At 47.1% G+C, this 19,113-nt stretch overlaps 7 protein-coding genes across 7 annotated transcripts; 2 read left to right on the top strand and 5 right to left on the bottom strand.

The window, feature by feature from the left end:
- Positions 1 to 180: 180 nt before the first annotated feature.
- On the bottom strand, positions 181 to 2,098 carry F4817DRAFT_312448 (uncharacterized protein; the record flags this gene model as incomplete). Its single annotated transcript, XM_049300126.1, has 2 exons — positions 181 to 1,226; positions 1,279 to 2,098. 2 exons carry the CDS (start codon positions 2,096 to 2,098, stop codon positions 181 to 183), a joined length of 1,866 nt encoding a protein of 621 aa, XP_049162322.1.
- Positions 2,099 to 2,827: 729 nt separating this feature from the next.
- Positions 2,828 to 4,264, bottom strand: F4817DRAFT_326701 (DUF292-domain-containing protein). Its single transcript, XM_049301936.1, has 2 exons — positions 4,065 to 4,264; positions 2,828 to 3,974 (listed from the first exon to the last, which is right to left on the bottom strand). Exons 1-2 carry the CDS (start codon positions 4,086 to 4,088, stop codon positions 3,108 to 3,110), a joined length of 891 nt encoding a protein of 296 aa, XP_049162321.1. The 5' UTR covers positions 4,089 to 4,264; the 3' UTR covers positions 2,828 to 3,107.
- A 211-nt stretch (positions 4,265 to 4,475) lies between these two features.
- Positions 4,476 to 8,900, top strand: F4817DRAFT_326698 (uncharacterized protein). Its single transcript, XM_049301935.1, has 5 exons — positions 4,476 to 6,239; positions 6,308 to 6,863; positions 6,919 to 7,200; positions 7,259 to 8,029; positions 8,146 to 8,900. The coding sequence occupies exons 1-5, from the start codon at positions 4,806 to 4,808 to the stop codon at positions 8,736 to 8,738; spliced, it is 3,636 nt and encodes a 1,211-aa protein (XP_049162320.1). The 5' UTR covers positions 4,476 to 4,805; the 3' UTR covers positions 8,739 to 8,900.
- Positions 8,901 to 10,300: 1,400 nt separating this feature from the next.
- F4817DRAFT_236490 (uncharacterized protein) lies at positions 10,301 to 11,929 on the bottom strand. The gene is made up of 2 exons (XM_049298975.1): positions 11,814 to 11,929; positions 10,301 to 11,745 (listed from the first exon to the last, which is right to left on the bottom strand). Exon 2 carries the CDS (start codon positions 11,463 to 11,465, stop codon positions 10,548 to 10,550), a length of 918 nt encoding a protein of 305 aa, XP_049162319.1. The 5' UTR covers positions 11,466 to 11,745; positions 11,814 to 11,929; the 3' UTR covers positions 10,301 to 10,547.
- On the bottom strand, positions 11,683 to 13,499 carry F4817DRAFT_236493 (phosphoglycerate mutase-like protein). The gene is made up of 5 exons (XM_049298976.1): positions 13,320 to 13,499; positions 12,807 to 12,935; positions 12,274 to 12,741; positions 11,814 to 12,107; positions 11,683 to 11,745 (listed from the first exon to the last, which is right to left on the bottom strand). Exons 2-4 carry the CDS (start codon positions 12,877 to 12,879, stop codon positions 11,968 to 11,970), a joined length of 681 nt encoding a protein of 226 aa, XP_049162318.1. The 5' UTR covers positions 12,880 to 12,935; positions 13,320 to 13,499; the 3' UTR covers positions 11,683 to 11,745; positions 11,814 to 11,967.
- A 237-nt stretch (positions 13,500 to 13,736) lies between these two features.
- Positions 13,737 to 16,386, bottom strand: F4817DRAFT_356487 (S-adenosyl-L-methionine-dependent methyltransferase; the record flags this gene model as incomplete). The annotated part of the gene is made up of 3 exons (XM_049305798.1): positions 13,737 to 14,651; positions 15,330 to 16,078; positions 16,131 to 16,386. 3 exons carry the CDS (start codon positions 16,384 to 16,386, stop codon positions 13,737 to 13,739), a joined length of 1,920 nt encoding a protein of 639 aa, XP_049162317.1.
- Positions 16,387 to 16,957: 571 nt separating this feature from the next.
- On the top strand, positions 16,958 to 18,863 carry F4817DRAFT_326685 (uncharacterized protein). Its single transcript, XM_049301934.1, has 2 exons — positions 16,958 to 17,341; positions 17,401 to 18,863. The coding sequence occupies exons 1-2, from the start codon at positions 17,213 to 17,215 to the stop codon at positions 18,334 to 18,336; spliced, it is 1,065 nt and encodes a 354-aa protein (XP_049162316.1). The 5' UTR covers positions 16,958 to 17,212; the 3' UTR covers positions 18,337 to 18,863.
- Positions 18,864 to 19,113: the final 250 nt, after the last annotated feature.

The raw sequence follows: 19,113 nt of genomic DNA, 5'->3' as shown, positions 1-19,113 counted from the left end.
TGTTTGTGAAGCGCAGATCGAAATCTCGAGAATAGTCTTAGTTCTTCCGTGGCTTATGATATGGTATGTGTGTATCCGCTACACCACCTTGAGAAAAAAACGGGGAGCGAACAGCCCGTTCATCTCAAATACTTCGCCCTGTGGCTGATGTTCTTGTTGTCCTAGAAGGTACACAGGCTCCTAGGCCTCCTCGATCATCTCCCTGGCGGTATGAACTATCGGAATTGTACGGCCGCTAAAGAGGGAGATGGCTTTAGGTTGGAGTGGTAGTCTCTGGAGGTGCTGGTCTGCGACCTTCGTTGGGGCAAGGTTACCCTTACTAAGGCCACCATCTTTCTTACTTCCGTCGATATTCATCTCGTCTAATTGATATGTGGAATCGTTGGTAGGCATATCGTCTGTAAGAAGAGGAGCTTGCATTTTGCCTAAAATTTCAACCGCGAGAGCGTCGAGGAATTCGTTTGCTTCCTTTCTAGCTTTCTCAACCTCTTCAGCCGTGTCTTTAGGGACTGATGCTGCGTCTACCATCAGTTCATCCTTACTTTCAACCATATCTGAGAGACGATTCTCGGGAAGGGAAGTTTCCTTTGGCGTTATCAGAGAAATATGCGAACCCATAAATTCATCATTATCATATCCAAGCCTCCCCTCATCCGCCCTTTTCTTGGTCTTATTTAAATCTAAGAACGGGCGGCGTCGTTCTTCGAGGGGAGGAGCTTTGACTCGCTTTCGATGTTCGCGAGGCGGAGTAGTCGAACGCTGTCTCTGACGATAACTACTTAAAGAATATTCGCGAGGAGATTCTTCCCCACGATATGACCCCCGAGTCATGCGCTCACGCGCTGTCCAAGGCGAGACACTTCTACGGTCGTCGTGCGATCGGTATCGGCCGCCTGAATTATAGGATCGCTCCTTCGGGCTTTTGTCTTGTCTATAAGCACCATGGTTTTTACGTCGTGCATGGTACGCGGGACTTCGAGAGCGGCCTCGGGGAGATGGCGTGAAAGGAGAACGGTCTCGGCAATGGGGATATTCTCGCGCAGGCGTCTTTGGTTGATCTTTAATACGAAGACGCTGCTGCGTTAAGGAGAGCTCATACTCGTTTTGAGGGCACAACGTTGCAAAATGCCTGCCAGATACTTTGCAGATTTCACATCGATAATAATGCGGAGGTGGCTGGTCCCATTTCGGGTCCAAATTAGTAGGGCAAAGCTGAATCCAGTGTCCTATGGTTAAAGTTAGCGGAGAGGGCTTTCCTTCTCTATCGGATCTCATTACCTGGCTGATCGCAACGCTTGCAAATATACCCGTATGGGGGAGATGTAGTTAAATAGGGAGGCATATTCAGCGAAGAATAGTCTGATATGACGGGCTCGTAACTTTTGATTGGGCTAGCCTCCATTGAAGTTGCGTCCCTCGAACTCAACCTTGCCGTCTGTTCTACGGGTGGTGCTTTGTTAACCTTAGTTGAGCTCTTCCTCTCGTTCTCTTCCCTAATTTTGACGATCTCGTTGTAGAAGTTGCTCCGTAGACCGGCCTTTCGCCCTAGAGGAATTTCGTTGGCACCCGTCTTTTGCTTTCCCCTGCCAGGTACCCACGGAGCTGTCGATTCCATTATTTCCATTTCAGCTATATCTTGAGAGTTAATCAGTTTGTTCAGACGGACTAAGGAGTTTCCCTCCTGATTTGAGGTTGATCTCGTGGACGAATCCTTCTCTTGCTTGGAGCCACGCCTAGCCTGCTCAAATAGCTCATGGAAATCTAGCTGTACCATCTGATACCTACGTATGTTTGCAGGGGTTTCCACAGCATCCTTACTTTGCCATTCTTTGAGGGCTTCCTTGATCTCATCTTCACTAAATGGCCCCTGTTGCAGCTTCCCGCCTGTCAAAAGCAGGTTGGCAAATTCTGACAACAAAGACTTCTGTTGGATGTCCTTTTTGATTCGTTCATGGAGCCATCTCATGAATACTTGGAGAACGTCCTGCTTGGATAGTTGGTCGGGGTGTACATGTTGAATTCTATCCTCGAGTTCGTTGAGAGTAATATCAGCCAGGTCATCTATACCCAGTGTCTGCAGGCTAGGCAGAAGATCCATGATGATCTTAATAACAAGGATCGCGAAAGTACGAGAGAGATGAGAGTAAATGTGTTGTATCAGATGGATACGATTGGGTTTGTGTTTTGAAAAGAACGGTTGCAAAAACGATGTGATTCCTGTTTGTTGTCGATGAATCCAGGCTGCAGCTCTTGAGATGCAAGTAGTAAAAAGGGGAGTCCTAGATTCAGAGTGGCAACTTGTGTCCCGTCTAGTGAAAAGATTAACAAGAATATGAATCAGGGAGTAAGAATCAAGCCTCACGGGACTAAGACGAGAAGGTAGGATGCGAGTGTAAGTGCAAAGAAAGAAAGACCCATACACATACCATAAGAAATTAAGTTGGAAGGAGACTAAGAGTCCGATCAGGGTCACTATGGGCAAGTCCTGCATGCTAATTAAGCCCCATATAACTGAAGAAGAGGTAGGAACTATGTTCGATTCGTACATATGTCTGGTGTAACTACCTGGGTAACTGCCTAGGAGACTATAGCAGGTACTCCACGCATATAAACGACTGATAAACTTGGAAACAGCACCTGCATCTCCAGCAACCGCCTGCATGTAGGTGTGCAGTTGAATATGTACCTCCTACATGTACGTGTATCTATCTTTGGGCTTTTACCCTCCGCCGATGCCTACATGTATGTATGTACTGATGTATCCCCTACGCCGTGCATAAAACACACACCCAAACACCTATGTAGATATCTTACTCTAAAGTCTGGATCTTGGCTACCTAAATGCTTTAACTCGACTATTAACTTATATGGCAACTGTGGTGTAAACTGGGTTGAGCGTTTATAACATTATGCTTTTTAAAACTAGTGTCGATGTATTCAGGCACACGTAGTTATGTAGGTAGCTAGCAGGTTTACTACAAGATAACTATGTCATTTGGTAAGGGATGAACCGTAAGATAAAATCAAGGAGAAATAGGGCAGCTCGATCGAAGAGCGAAATGTCTTCCCGGGATTTCAAGATCTCTAGAGTCCGGCATTTAGACATATTAACGCTTTAGAGCAGCAAAGCGAGCTGTTAGTTCATCAACACTCGTCCCATCCTTCTTACTATCGCTGTTCTTTGATATGCCAGCATCAATCATCTTCTGACTGGGCTTCAGTTCCACCGAGTTCAACGTGACTCTAGGCCGAGGGTTATCGGTGGATGGACTTGGTGGATTAACATGTACGGGGGTATCTAGTCCTAGGGATCGAGGAGGTGTTTCGCGGATCAGCGCTTCCCTTTCCAGCGTGGCTTTGCTGTCATCAGGAAGAGCTGCCCCCGAGGCCCTCTGTGCTTGGCCACCGCTTGGGCTATTGCTCGTATCGTCGTCAACGAACTCCGGTGGTTCGCCCAAATCCTTAGCTCGCCTCGGCCAGTTGACCCCATACGCCCTTGCGATCTCTTCCAGATAACCCTGGACAAGCTCTTCTCGAGGTGGAGTGACGCTAAGCTTCTTGACGACCTTTTCGGAGACCTTCTGATCTGAATTTTCCATAGCCGCCAATACGAACTCTTTGCCATACTTCTCCCCCAAAAGTGCGCGTACCTGCTGTAATTCTTTGATCTCTGTCTTGGGGGCAGCATATATGATGCTTTTCACTGCCTCTTCCAGTCCAGGATCGCACATGCTGCCCTCTAAGAGGCCAGCCCGCGCTAGTAGCAACTCGCAATACAACTCAAGGATCTCATGGAGTTCTGTGGTGATATCGGATCGAATGATATTCTCGACTCTTATCTTCGCCGAATCGATCTTACCAACCTCTAGTAATTGGGCCATTGCCCTTCTCTGGGTCTTCCCCATAGCTTCATCGCGTTTCTGCACCATGCGCAGCCGTGCAATGGATAGCTTCAGCTGGACTTTCAGCTTCGCCTACAGGTTCAAGTGGTTCATTAGCTATCTAGGTGTTGTAAACGGACGACTTCCCAGCTATGGGATCAAGCAATACAAGAACAGCCTTACAGTCAGATTTGCTGATGGAGCCATTTCGACGGTACACAGCCCGAAGGCTCGTGAACTCTGACAAATTGGTGGTATTACTGAAGATAGTCGCTAGAAGTTGACGCTAAACATCTCACTGGCAGCAAAGCAACATGCAACTTCGGAGTTGTTCTTTGATACTCGCATTATTACGCGAACCCCGCGATCAAAGAAGTATCGAGTACTTATTAGCGCACTATATATAAGCTATTATTCTAGTTACTGTACATGCCCTTAGTGCATATGTATTTTGAGCTCAGCTACCCCTGCAAGTGCAACAGTAACACAAGCCGCCGATAACCAAGATGGGACGTTTTCGCTTGTTTCGGGATGATATCATTCGTAGAGTGCCAAGCCAAATAAAGTAGCAGTTGGGGGTATAGTGGGGCCGATAATCATTACCTTAGCTTTTTTATTAACGACGACTTCAATTTACTTCAATTTGAATGATGAGTGGTGCTAGGAGCACGCCGTCATTTTTCTGTACCACTAGATTATTCAAGATACAGTCAAGATATGCAATTTGCATCTTTTAGACACACACCTTTACACACACCTTCACAGCCAATACGTTATACTACTCAAGTCACGAGTATAGGTCCTAAGCTACCTATTTAGTAACATACCTTACTTAATTAAGTTGACCGGCTCTAGCTTCATTACCATGCCTGGATCGAAATATCCTCTACGGGTGGGCTTCGTCTTGGAATCATCGCAGGGACCATGGCAATAATCCAGATTTGGAAGCGGAAGCTTCAGCGACAACTTCAGCAATGGAAGGGTACGGTCAAGTCGAATCTTCAGAAGAACAATCTCTGGAAGAGAATGATCAAGAATACCATATGCATCACTATCAATTTGATCATTGGGCTTATCCCGGCAGTAATTGCTGTATACGGCCAGGCGACATATCTCGGCGCTATGGCCTCGGTATTTGGACATCCTGGGCAGCGGTTTGGCCAGATGGCTGAAGTCTTAATACTCATTATCCTCGGTACTTTCGTCGGGATCGCTTGGAGTATCTTAGGCCTATATCTTTCGAGCCTTGTCTATCATACCAATATTCAAGGAGCTTGGTCAATTAGGGCTATATTCTTCACCTTAGCATTAATTCTTCATGGTGTCCTACGTTCTTGGGCGCCGAGGCTATTCTTGTTTGTGTTTTTCTTCCTGCTCATCAACATCACTATCTTAACAAGTGCTACCACATCCGTATCAGCTGGTATCGTTGCACATATTGCGTACCCCATCCTTACAGCGGTTGGTGTTATCATGCTCGTAAACATTACCATCTTCCCCGAATTCTCGAGTGGGTTCCTTGGTAGATCTACGATAGAATCATTATGCGCCACCATCGATTCTTTCCAAGAGTCTGGAGATTGGTTCATGTCCGATACCAGAAAGTCAGATGGCGGGGATGCTGAGAAGGAGAAAGAAGCCTGGACAACCTTACGTACTAGGCTCATAGCCTTGACCGAGAAGAAAGCAAAGTTGAGGGCTCAGCTCGGTAGCTCTAAGAAAGCTCAAGCGGAGAGTAACTTCGAGCTGGTGTATACGGTCCTCCCTCCGCGGTCTTTGAAGCCTATTAGTGTGACTCTGATGTCACGCCTCGTTCAAGTAACTATCTGTCTTATTAATGCTTGCGAGAGCAAATATGCACTAGCAGGATATAAATATGAAGAGAACGAGCAAGATGCGCCGAGCGAAAACCCATCCGACGACGAAGACTCCGAATCTGATTCCGATTCCGACTCGGACAGCGAGTCTGAGAGCGATAGCGACGATAAGTCGGGGCGCGAGACTAAAAAGTCACAGAGGAAATCCAAATATACACGAAACCTCGAGCTTGTTAAACCAATTCGAGAAATAGAGTCCGGCGACATCGAATTCCTCGAGCATATTCTTAGTCAGATTCGTGGCCCGACCAAGAGCCTCCAACATCAGATACAAGCTGCTCTTCATCTCATAATCTGCGCATTAGCTTATTGCTACGACGTACCAAATCTCCCATCGGGTGCCCCAACTCCTAAGGGGATTAGCATGGAAGAAATTGATCTTAGAATCAATATGTTTGTGGAAGCATTGACGCAGTTCGACCACGATTCCGCCGCGGCTCTTGAGCACGCAGCCTCCATACAGCATGGTCGAAAATCACGGGTATGTTCGCGATGATTCTCCATTATTTCAGTGATCGTATTTTATATTAACTACCTATGTAACCGTAGAGTGATATTACGCCGAAGATGGAAACACACTTAATCTCGTCGTTCCTAATTAGCGTACGGCATGCAGCTACCCAGATTAGCGAGATGTTGAGACATTCTAGAGCTCTTGTTGAGAAAAGACAAGCACGGCATGGCCGTCGACGGCTCTACTGGCCTAAAATTGGTTGGAAGAAGTGGCTCACAAGTGGCGGCGAACGTGACATAAACGCTCTCCCGGAGGATGCGAGGAAGGAGGCAAGGACTGGCCACGGTATTAAGGAAGATCCCGGAAGACGCGGTGACGACACAGATGACAGTGAAGAACAACTGCTTAGACGTACCGAAGATGAAGAAACAGGTCACACTATTTCGAAGCAACCTACTGTTCCCGAGAAAGGCAAGATCCCGATACGAAAAGGTCCCCAGAAGTCTGAAACGAGCAGAATAATGTGGCTACGCGGACTAGCTGCTGATATGGTTGAGTTCTTTGCCGACTCCGACGATCTCGCCTTTGCTCTTAAAATGTGTGTAGCAGCATTTATCGTTACGTGGCCGGCGTTCGTGCCATCATTGAATGGTAATTATGCCATCTCCAAACGTAACAAACTGTTAACTAATAACTAATCAAATAGCATGGTATAATGCTGTTCGTGGATCCTGGGCGTCTCTTCAGCTGGTTCTCGTCTTCGAAGTCTCAGTGGGGACGTCATTTCAGGGGTTCTTTCTGAGGGTTTTCGGGGTCATCTTTGGCTGTGTTGTTGGATTTCTTGCTTACGAAATTGGACAAGGAAACCGAATTGTCGGTGTGGTTGTTCTCGTATTTGGCATTATACCATCATCTTACATCCATCTCGGTACACCATACGTAAAAACAGGCATAATTTCCATGGTTAGTATGTCAGTGGTGGGGCTTGGTAAGTAGCTATTTTAACATGACATCCGAACTTATCCATAACTCTAACAAGCTATTAGCAACAATACTTCAGCCGGTCGGAGAAAGTGCGTGGGAGATATTTGTTAAACGAATGGTATGCTTCCTCGTCGGTGGGACGATTGCGCTTCTAGTCGAAATGTTCCTTTTCCCTGTTCGAGCTCGAGACAGGCTCGTCGAGTCCCTAGCTTCGAGCATCCAGCAGATATCGCAGATGGAAGCATCGATAGCTGTGGGCGTAGATTCACCTCGAAATATCGATATCAAATCCAGCGCTCTCAACGAGAACTTCAAGGACGCCAAGGAGAAGGCCGAACAAGCCCTTGCTGCTGCCCGCACTTTCTTACCTTTTTGTCTCACGGAACCGAGGGTCAAGGGAAGTTTTAACGGGCAAGCGTTGATCTACGGCGAGATGATCTACGTCTTATTCCAAATAATCGACCGCATGGACAATATGCTGCATATTCGCAAGGCCTATGGGAGCAGCGTACTTGAGGAGCTAAACACGGAGGTCCTACCTTACCGTCGTAACGTAGCGGCTAGCATAATGCTCACTCTCTTCGCCGTTCACGAAGCCCTGACGACCCGATTACCTCTCCCACAATTTCTTCCATCTAGTCGTGTGGCACAATTACGATACATCAGCCGAGTCCGCGAACTCTTGCTTGAGCTAGACATTAAGTCAGCATATAACTCCGGCGTCCAGACTCCGGTTAGTCTGGCGAGTGGATCTATCCCTCTCCAGGCGCATGTCTTGAAATCGATGACTCGGCAAAGCTTCTTAGCCTGGAATGCCAGCTCCGCCGGTGTTAGTAAGTAGTCCTTCGGAATCACCGTCACCCCTTTTCCTATCGCCTTATGCGCCAAATTACTCGGCCTCTACATGAACCTGTAGTGCTTTTAACTAGATATATTAACCTTGTCATAGTGGAGATCATTGAATATCTAGAAGAGCTGGTAGACCTTGCCAAGCTGTTGGTCGGGGTTAACGCGTTCCGCAGCGGAATGTTAGAACGCCCCAAGTTCCACGAGTACGTCAAGAAGATCAAGGAGCGCGAGTCAGATCGGAATAAAGCCGCGGCAGAAGCCGCAGAAGCGGAGACACAGGAAGCCCAGAAGATCAAGAGCCGGAGGAGCAGCAGCTTCGTGCGCAGGAGGCGGGGCTTCACGCTCGGCAAGATGCCTTCTCACGGCGCTGCTACCGGCACGGCTGCGGGCATAGACATGGGCGACGGTATTGGGTTAAGGCAGCGGTCAAATAGTCTCTGGGGAGGCGGCGGTGACGGTATTGGATTGAGGCACCGGTCAAATAGTCTCTGGGGAACTGGCGGTGACGGTACTGCGAATGGTGGCCACGGAGGGGACGATATGCCGGAGGATTTGCCGATGAGCTTGCAGCGGGTCATGACGAAGCGGATGGAGGGGAGGCAACGCGAGAGGTCGGCTAGGCACAGGAGGAATACGGATGATCCTAAGGGGAAGCGGCCACTTGTCAGGCCGGTGCAGACTTGGGCACTGTAGTCGGGGTTGGTTGTGACCACATTGAATGACGAGGTATAATACGCGACGGGTCGGATTTACGACTTCATGGGCACATCCACGTTGACAGTTAATGATGGAGCTATATCTACCAAGTTAATAACTCGTAATATTCCAAATATTGACAGTAGGATTTATTTATGATCTTGCTAGTGGATTTCAAAATATATTACTGTGCGTGCGTGCCCCCTTTACCATAGTAATGCAATTTGCCCGTGCTTGCTAGTTATTTGATCTAGTGACCGCCACATAGAGACGCAAGACAACGATGTTGTTGCTAGCTAATGCGGGCTACGATCATATTAATTGTCCAAAGCGGTGATATATATATACCGTACAGAGACCGCTGCCGTAAGTTTCCTCCTTCTAGAAAGTCAAGCTCTTGTAGGACGTCGTTAAATATGGGGTATCACTGTATTCCTTATTAGTAACTACAAGCTCATGGTAATCTTGGAGCACTAAGTGACATAAAATGTAGGCTGTTAAATGTATACCCCCATACAATGCCGGGAGTAGAAAGACTGCCACCTTTAGGAGCCATGAAGCGACACTATCGAGAATAGAAGCGCAGAAAATCGCTGCAAGTATATTTTTATCAAGCGATAAGTTTATACCGTCTCTAAACAGTAAACCTCGGTTGTAATGTTCGTCCTGGGGAGATATATATATATTATAACCCCATTTTTAGATCTAGCCCAGCTCGCAAGTGCAGCCTCGTTTTCAGATAATAGAAGTTTTAAAAGAGTATCCCGACGATTAGAAATATTTGAGCAGATTAGGACATCGGGACTCAACACGTCTAGCGGTTTCTAAATTATCATATGTCACTATTTCACTTCAATATTGAGTTCTAGGCGAACGGATAACGCAGCACTTACCTCGAACCAACATATATACAATATAAACGCACAAACAACATGTACCATGGTATGAATCTCTAAAAGTGTCAACGGTAGACGGTATGCTTTCCTAGAAATGCACTGTATTAGTAACCATCCATGACACTTGCAAGACAACCAGGGTCTTCTCCACTGCGTCTGCTTTGCTCCTGTCGTCGATACTCTTTCGTGCTACGTAAAGGGACTCGTCTTTTTCAGCAAGAGAGACCACTGCTTCAGCTGATAGAGTCGCATTGATGTGATCTCCGTTGAGAAAATCGCTGGTTGAAACCTGCAGGCCGCCCATGACAACGAAAAACTCCCGTAACGAAGGTCAAATTTCGGACAGACCTACTCCTTAATAAGTCAGAAGTCTAGTAGGTCTTGGGTGAAGCCGGATCTGGTAGATATATCTAGGCGGAGCCATGTATAAATACATACATGCGGTAAGAGTTACAATACAACTCCATAAAATGTCGGAGGTGCTGCGAATATTCTGCGACGAGACCCAAGATGGCGCAATTGTTGTCTGTAAGGCCGTTGAGTTGTTCTTGTGATCCTCGAGCTCATGATGCAAGTTTACGGTTATTATGTGACATCGAAGGTTTCGATTTCCTACACAATTTTCGATCACACAGTTCGAAAAGGGGGCTTTACTAAATTTACTTACTTACGCGTCTAAGATGTATGGTCAATTAGAGGTATGTAATCACGCTAAATAATTAGGTATCACGTATCAAAGTACATCTCTACCCTAAATGTATGCCTAGGTAAATTTTAGGTCTTATGTGTGGTGCCCCCTTAGCAGTTGAGCATCGCCAGACGAAACTAGCATTGCCTTCGAACCCACAGCCTTATTTCCCCAGCTTCGAGTACCTATTCATCCGAATTTCCCCCGGCTTCGAGTACCTATTCATCCGAAATACGTGGGTGGGGGGTTACTACCATCCGGGTTATCCAAGCAGTCTCGCAGGAGAGAGATCTCACTCAACACCTCGTGTGAGCACTGGATCGCCACCTCCACACATCCATTCGGATCGCGGGCACGGGTTTCCACGATATGTCCTACGATACGGAGAGTGTAGTAAGGCTGATTGGAGCGGGAGAAATTATACCGGTAACGGAAAGTCTCAGAATGGTACGGCCCACTGTCCAGCCTCGCGAGCATCTCGTTCGTCATACTGTCCAGCATCTCGGCGCTTGGTTGTCTGGCATACACCCACATGCCTTCATCCATATAAACGAGGGCAGGATCGAATTGTGCTAGGACTAGCCTGGAGCCTCGGTATGATGGGTCTATTGCTTTGCGCGGTAGGACTGTAATGCGCCCCTTGATGACCTGGTTGTGCCGGGTGCGAGCAAGGAGGGTTAGGTCATACTTCCTGTGGAGATCCTTGAGCATGGTAGGGTGCATTGTGAATTCGTGTATCTGTTGCATTGACGCAGGTATGCAGCTAAGTATCTTTGCTTGCCTAACTGCTTCTCTGTCCGCTACGGCATCACTGATAGCAACTAGGGTGTAATGAAGCCTCCGGCTTGTATGCTGGACATACCCAACACATGCACAGGTCTTATCGTTCGTGTCCATATACGGCTCTACATCCGCGGGCACGAACCTGTCGGATGTTAGAAAATGTAGTGTGCCGACGGGGTTCTCAACGATACCGCCTGCGGTGAAGGGGTCGCAGCAAGCGGTCCTTCCCGACGAGGTCTTCTTGTGCAGGTGGATATGCCGCGGATTCGTCCAGACCACGAGACTGTCATCTTCTGTAGAGTATACTTTGATAATTCCTGTGTAGGGGACCGATGTTGATGGGTTTCGTCTAGCCATGATCGTTGTAAGTCGAACTAAAATAGCGGAGATGGGAAGTCGAAAAGAGGAGTTGCTGTAGCGAGAAAACTTCGAGGACGGTTTGGAATGATGGTAGACGTTTATAAATTATATATTTCTTTCGGTAAATGCTATTGAATGATTATCTTGGGTTGAATCTGTGTTTTCGTCGGTATATTACCGTTACTCACTTGAGATTGAATAAACTATTCGGAGGAAATCTGCTGCTTCCGTTGCTAGGGTAGCTCATAATCACGAATAAGATATTTTGCAGAATGAGCTTCAACAAAGTCAGTACAGTAGGGGGGGAGTGTTTACCACAATCTGAATTCAAAATCAGTGACTCACGTAGAGTAGCCCCATATTGAAATCAACAAAGTCGTCTATATTCTATCATCTAATATAAATAATAATGGAGTCTAAATCGAAGTAGTACAGCTAACCACCTCGACTCTTCGTAGCTGTCTGATCGTTGAAACCTCTATAGCCTTCCCTCGGCTTGCTAAATCTCTAGTTCCGTGCTCGTCGGCCCGTAGCCACCAGCAGCTGCGACATTTTCCTTCTGGTATAGGAAGCACTCTTCGGTATCGACGTACTGCGGGTCAAACTCGAAGATTCGGACCTCGGCATTTTTCCAGGGATCTAATAAATAAAATCAGCAAATACTCGACGCAATCAATCGATAGGTAAAGTTGGTTAGTCACATCTCAGGACTCAACCCCTCAAAGCGATTTTTGCTAGGGAGATCCTGACCCCCGAGATAGACCTAAAAGAGGGTAAACAAGACCACAAACTTCGCTTTACATACAATCACTCGGCCCCGTCAGCGGATCTGCCGTAATCCGCCTAAGAATATCGCCATGCGCAACAAGCACGATATTCCTCTCACTCCGACCACGCAAGTACTGACGAACCCAACGAGCGCGCGCTGTCAGCGCTTCCTCGCTCGGGGCCCAAAAGCCCTTCTTACTAGTCCAGTCCGGCGTCAATGGCGTAAGATCAAACACCGCGAACTCGGGGTCCGCCTCGAGGACCTCTTTTGCCGAGCCCGTATCGCACGGGAGACCGTTGCATTCCTGCGCTTGAGGTAGGAGCACCACGTTTTTCAACCCACCCAGACGCTCGACGGCCGGCGCCCAGCCAAGGTAAGTGGTTTGCAGGGTGCGCCGTAGGGGCGACGAGATGATTACGTCGGCCTCCTTTTGCAGGTCTGGGATTAGACGGGCTAGTGACGCGGCTTGTTTCTTGCCAAGAGGCGTAAGTGGTGCGTCGTGGACTTTGCGGCAGAGTTTTAAAATCAGTCTTCGGATTCGGACGTGTCGTGTGAGGAGCGCGACTCACTGCTGTAGTCTAGGTCGACGTTGTGCTCAGCCTGAGCGTGGCGGGTGAGGATGAGACGGGAATTAGGCGCCATAACGTAGTTGGGAGTGAATAAGTAAATAAAAAAGTAGAAATATATGAGTAAGGTAGCTATTCTAATTTTTAGTCTATTTCTGTACGCAGTAGTCGGGGTTTTATTTCTTTTTTTTCTCTATGAAGTCTAAGTGAAAACAGGGATTTAAGGGAAATGAGAGAAAAAGAAAAAAAGAAAAGAAAAAGGGATGAGAAGAGGGATGTAGTTGGATGAATTACGCCGCATTTGCGGGACTTAAAACCGCAGCGGAACTCTGCCGGACCATCGATCTCCACTATATTAGCGATGGCGATGCCGGGTGCCGTGGCTCCCCGCCGTTGTCGGCGTAAGACCCATTCGAATTGTTGAAGTGCATAAAGGGCTAAACAAGATAGCGTATCTAGAGTTATATGTTGGCCGGTTCGACCTTGAATTGAAAGTAAAAAAGAAATAGAGATTACCATATTTTTATAATTGATAACCTGGATTGTTTACTGGCCGGGATCGTTGGGGATTCGTTTAATATGAGTAGTATGTGAATTATTAAATAGCTCTCTCATGCCACGGAACCAGAAGTAATATAGCCGATAGTTCTGTAAAAAGGAGATTTATTCCAAGTCTATCGAGTAATGATGATTTCACCGCTTATAATCCGTTAGAGAAAAGCGTATATTTGAATGCATTAAAAAGCTGTAATAAATAAAATCCGGAACTCCTAAGACGCCGTTCCTCCTGGGTATTCCTCACAAGGACTTTTCCGTTGTCGCTGGTCTTCCGTATTCGCTATGAATTAAACTCATAAATCCGTAAACTCTGATAAACCTGGCAAAGATTCGGACTAGGAGCATAACTGGATGTTGCTCCCCTCCGTGGATCCATTAGAACAGCTTCAAGTTGGTTCTCTGCTGCAGGTTCGTCCCGTTCAGCATAGCCCGAGATCTCTTCGGTCGGGTCTGGAGTCTCCGAAACGCCTCTTGAACGTGGCGCGCTTCAACGGGGATCCTGCCTTCGCTGGGTAGATCAAATAGCCCTTGTGTGAGCTTCCGCTTCTTGGTGCCCGGGTTATCGCCTCCGCTCCGTTCCTTCCATAAGTCTTCTTGCTCTTTGATCTTGAGCGCCTCCTCCGTGAGCGTCTGGACCATCTCGAAGGTCAAGAAACCCAGGATATCCACGATATCATCTGAGGGTTTACTGTCTGTTACGATACCAAAACCGGCCCACTCCCGAAATCGCTTGCCCTTTCGGTATGTGAATGATGCCTGTCGATATTCGGACCATGTGACGTATTCCTCCCTAGTCATCGCCTTTGTCCGCTCGTCGGCTTTGCGCAGTCGTTGAAGCGTGATATAATTCATCTCCTCTTCCTCCTCATCTTCCTCGTCGTCGCGCTCCGGGACTTCCTGGCCATAGAACGAGGAAGGTTCCCAAGGGAGCTTAACTTTGGCCTTCTTATTTTTCTTGGCGGCCTCTTCTACTGCGGGGCCACCAGGCATAACGGCTCCACCAGGGTCGTCAGCAACACCCAAATCAGCTTCTCCGCCTTTGTCGTCGGAATCCTTGGCGCTCTTGCGAACATCTTTCCATGATAAGAAGGTCCTAAGACGTGATACCTTAGGCGCATCGTCGCGGATTTGAAATATTAGATCATTAATAGTGATAGATCGGGAGCCACGGCGCGTAGCCAGTTCAGTACAGCTTCGCAGCATTTCAATAACTTGCTGCCGAACAATCTCCTCGATTATAGTAGTAGTCTCAACAGAAGGCTCTCCCGTCTCACCAGAGACATACATCATCTGCTGAATCTCCTGCCTATACTTGTGCTGCTTGCTGTTGTCCGCCATTTTGACTGAAAGCGACGATAAAGTAGTCGTGGCGTATGGGCAGTCTTTATGGGCATATAAATAATTCTCGAATGAATATAATGGTCCGCAATATACTACGGCTTGATCTGCGGATGACGCAAGAGATGCGATTATGTTTGCGGATGAATGTTGTTCTGCTAGGTAAAGTTGAAGTTGTTCGATGCACAAATGATGAGAGCTAACGTTGAAATGCCGACTTGATCTGATAGGCTCCCAAAGTTTAATAAGCCAAGCCACTAACCTTAAATAATAGACGCTAAATGTGAATATGTAGAACTTCAACTCTGGGGAAACTCAAAATTACACCACGTACGAAGTACATTCAAGTCTAGGTATTTATTTTTAACGTAACCGAATTGTATTATTGGTCTCTATAAAGACACTTACCTTACTTATATGTTTCTGTGAAAATTGATTTAAGCCTTGAATTCTAACTATTCATCATAATAGTTCTATAATGCTTTCGTTCTAAAGAAGTAAGCTGTGTTTTATTTCACATTAATCGCATATTTTGATGGCTGAGGACGTATTGGCATACTCATTAACTCATATTCATCATAAGTCAGTTTCCCATCTTTCAAACCCAGTGCCTCTCCAGCCCCAAGCCACGATGTAATGGTCCGCTAGAAGATTCCATTCTTCAACCTCATCTAACCCCTCCAGACTATCGACTCTTTCTTTTTCTTCCTCCGTGACCCATTTCCGCCATATTTCTCTTATGGTCAAGCTTGTCGCGAGCCGGAACCCGGCTTCTTTTAATCGGGACTGCTGCTTAGCAGAGTCTTGATATGAGTCCAGCGTTGGCATATGTATCCGTCGCGCTGCCAAATTAGATACCATCTGCTTGCCGAAAGAGTCATTAGGGTGAATTGGCTCGTAGACGATGATGGCAAGATCTGGTGTTTTTTCGGCGAAATACTTGATTACGCTTTGGGCCTCTGAAGTTTCTAAGTAGCATAGACAACATTCTGACACCAACAGTGTTGGGATATCTGTCCGGATGCCACTGAGAGCTTCTGTGCCACTATTGAGCAGGGCTCTCAGATCCAATCCGTGACACCAATATTGACAACCATTCGGTAGGCTTGAACTACTCCAGCCGTCCTTCTCATTCTGTGGGTTAGAGATAATGGACCTGAGTTGAGGGGTAGCATTCACAAGCTGTAGCTTCTTAGAAGCAATTGCGGGGAAGTCGATCTCATGATAGATAAGGCCAGCCTGGCTGGGTTGAGAAAGGAGCTTAAAACACCTTGTGTCTGTGCCCGCACCGAGTGAGATAATTTGTCGTTCTTGCGTTGCGGTGCCCGACAAGAAGGAAGATATCAGTCGATCCAATGCAGTAGTCCGTGTGTAAGTCCCTAACACAGCCTTAGCACTCGCTAGACCGGAAATGGCCTTCGGACTTCTTACCTCGATTTATAATAGGCAGTCTCCTAACAATGCCACCAACAGACTGAACGAAATATTGTGCGAAAGGGTCTTGTAGGTAACCCAGATCAACAGCGCTCATACGTGACACAGCAGCATCCGTATCTGTACCTTGAATGGTAGTATCGTGGCTGAGGCCGGTAGAATGTGAGTGACCCCCTCGTCCTCGGCCACGGCCACGATGCCCTCCTCTTGAACCTCGGAGGGAGAGGAGATTTGGGATATACGGGGCAGACATGTACAACAGTTTATATCGTCGCTATACCTAATGTGTAGATAATATTACTATGTAGAATCTGTAGATGCGACAGATTGATTCGGGTTTTGAGAACTTGTTGGTTGTGATGTAATGGCGCTAAAGGAGATTCCAGGACTGAAGAATCGGGCCCTTGTCGAATCATACGCAATCCGTCTACTGTAACTGTGTAACAGCCCCGCGCAGCAGATAGAATAGATGGGCTCGAATCGAATACGCGGCTTTTGGAAATTTTGGGAAGCTAAGCGACGCGATAGGACAGTACATAGGTACCTATGTAAGCAGTGAGGCAGTGCAGAGCCTAATACCTTACGATATGGGCGGCGGTTGCCTAGATCGTACTGTAAAGAATGCAAAAGTACCTGCACTACTTAGCGATAGGCACGTAAGCAGCCCACTGTGCAGCCGGCGTTCCGAAGGTAACAATTGTTACAAGCACTGTACGTTACCTACCTAGTTCTGGTTACCGCAAGATACTCCTAGCACCCTGAGCCTCAAGGTAACAAGCACTAACCTGGGACTCGTCAATTGTGACGGTGCGAATATAAATATATACTGTCGTCGCCTCATCCCGCCTTGAGATACTCTTCTAGGACTTGCATCTCTCACTCGACTTGTCAGGGAGCTTTCAGCCCTTTATTCTTCGTTTCATACGCTTTCCCCCCTTCGTATACAACTTTCTACAATACCTGTTATTATCACTCTTTTCTTTGAATCATCTTCTATTTTATCAATTTTGTAGTTTTTATCTTTTCTCCTGTCTCTATTTTATCTTGTCTACGAAGTATCCAAAATACAGACGATCAAAATGTATCGCGACATTGCGCACGCGGTTTACAAGCGGGGTGAATCCTCGATAGGAGGCTACGAGATGCCCGGTTGGGGTTGGGGTCTCATACTGCTCGATATCATAGTATTCTTGCCTTTGTTTATGACGGTATGCTATCTACGACATATCACTTGAGAAAAGGCAACCCGGCTAACGTGTTTCATTAGGTCAATTACACCCTCCAGCATGTGTTCCCTACACTCGCCATCGTTGAGGATCCGTCCCCTCCGGCTTACGAGCCCGTCTCGCTAAACGATGACGCCCAATCCCTTGCCGAAGAGAACGCCCCCGTTGCCGATGAAGCTGCTCGTGGTGGTTCCCAGGCCCGCCTCGTCACCTCGTCCGTCCGTTCAACCTACCGCACTCTAACTGCGATCAGCGGTTTCCGCTCTCTATTCCGCGGTCTTGCCTGCTACTTTGCCTTAACTTTCGCAAGCAGCGTCGTCTTCGGTATCCTATCTAGCACATTTGTGCCTTCTCTTATTGCCGCTCCGATTTCTGCCTTGGCTCTCGTACAGGTCTACACGGCATGGACACATATCGTCATCTCCACGCCAAGCTCCAAGACTTTCTGGCAGCGCCTGCCTCCCTTCAAGAAGGCCTTCCAGGCTACTGCGCTCCCAGTCGTCATGTTCTTCTTTGCCAAGGAGCTCTCTACATTTGTCCCGAAGATGCTTGCGTACGGCATGTCCATGAACTTGCCCAACCCCAAGCAGCCCGGTGTTATTCCTGAGGGCGACAAGAACGACATCTGGAAGGCGGTCCTAGTTCTTCTCCTAGCCCTTGTCATGAACATCTTCCTCGTCATCCCTACCCAGGTCATCCTTACCCGAGTCCAGGCTTCCCTTCTTCCCGATGAGGATGACACCATCGTGCCCTTCGACCGTTCGTTCCAGGGTAAGGTGGAGCCTGCCATTGTTGGCGGCAAGGGTTTCGTCACGATTAAGGATGCGTGGCAGTCATTCCCTCGCGCCTCGTGGATTCGACTTGTCAAGCTATACGTCAAGATCTTCGCAGCTGGCCTGGTCCTTGGTCTCCTCTGGATGGCCGTTGTTGTTCCTGAGATGCTGCTTATCATGAGCCGCAGCAAGAAGATCGAGTAAGTCGATTCAATTAGCTAAATGATTATATACGACTACTTCGCGACTCGCTTCGGTGTTGATCTAGCCGGTCCTTCTGGCAGGTTTATACCTGCCAACTGTTAGTGGTTTCGGGACATGGTTGGTAGTTGGAGAGCTTGGAACCATATTTTCGGGTAAAATAGGCAATGCATTGTATTATATACTATCCGCGAGAATTGGGTAGTGAACTATGAGATAACGAAAAGAGTTGGTTATATCTCGGGTTCAGTCGAACCGTCCATACACCAGAACAGTATCTTTTCAATTATATTTTCTCAGTGGATTCTAGTTTCTTTTACAAGGCTCGGGTCATACCAGATAGGATGTTCTTTACTGGTCTAATATTCATGGCAATAAGTGATACATTGATTGGGACACCGTGATCTTCCAAATCCGCCAATATTTTTATATGGGCAATTACGTATTACGTATTAAATACCAAGTAAGGCGTCTATTATAGATGGTATAATTAGAGTGCGGCAAGGCTACATTACCTGGTAACAGCCGAGATGGTCAGTTTTCTAGATATCCATTGAAAAAATCATTGAAAGTTATCTAAAAGGCCGAGTTTATTCAAGCTTGAGAATTGAAGCCAAGTGTCTTTTGACAGATAGTACCTTTTGCTGAGCGACTTCCAAGGTTGCCTTCCATGTTGAAGAGCCGCATAATAATGATTGGCTAAAAGACTATCACGATCCACGCTAGCGTTAGGTACGTTCGGGTTGTTTGATGCACACGTGCATAGTCTTTTTCGAATAA

Source organism: Daldinia loculata (genome assembly GCF_022478755.1).
Source record: "Daldinia loculata strain CBS 113971 unplaced genomic scaffold F4817scaffold_6, whole genome shotgun sequence".
Lineage (NCBI taxonomy): Eukaryota > Fungi > Ascomycota > Sordariomycetes > Xylariales > Hypoxylaceae > Daldinia > Daldinia loculata.
Note: the sequence above shows the minus strand (reverse complement) of the source record. Positions and strands in the feature narration are given on the sequence as shown.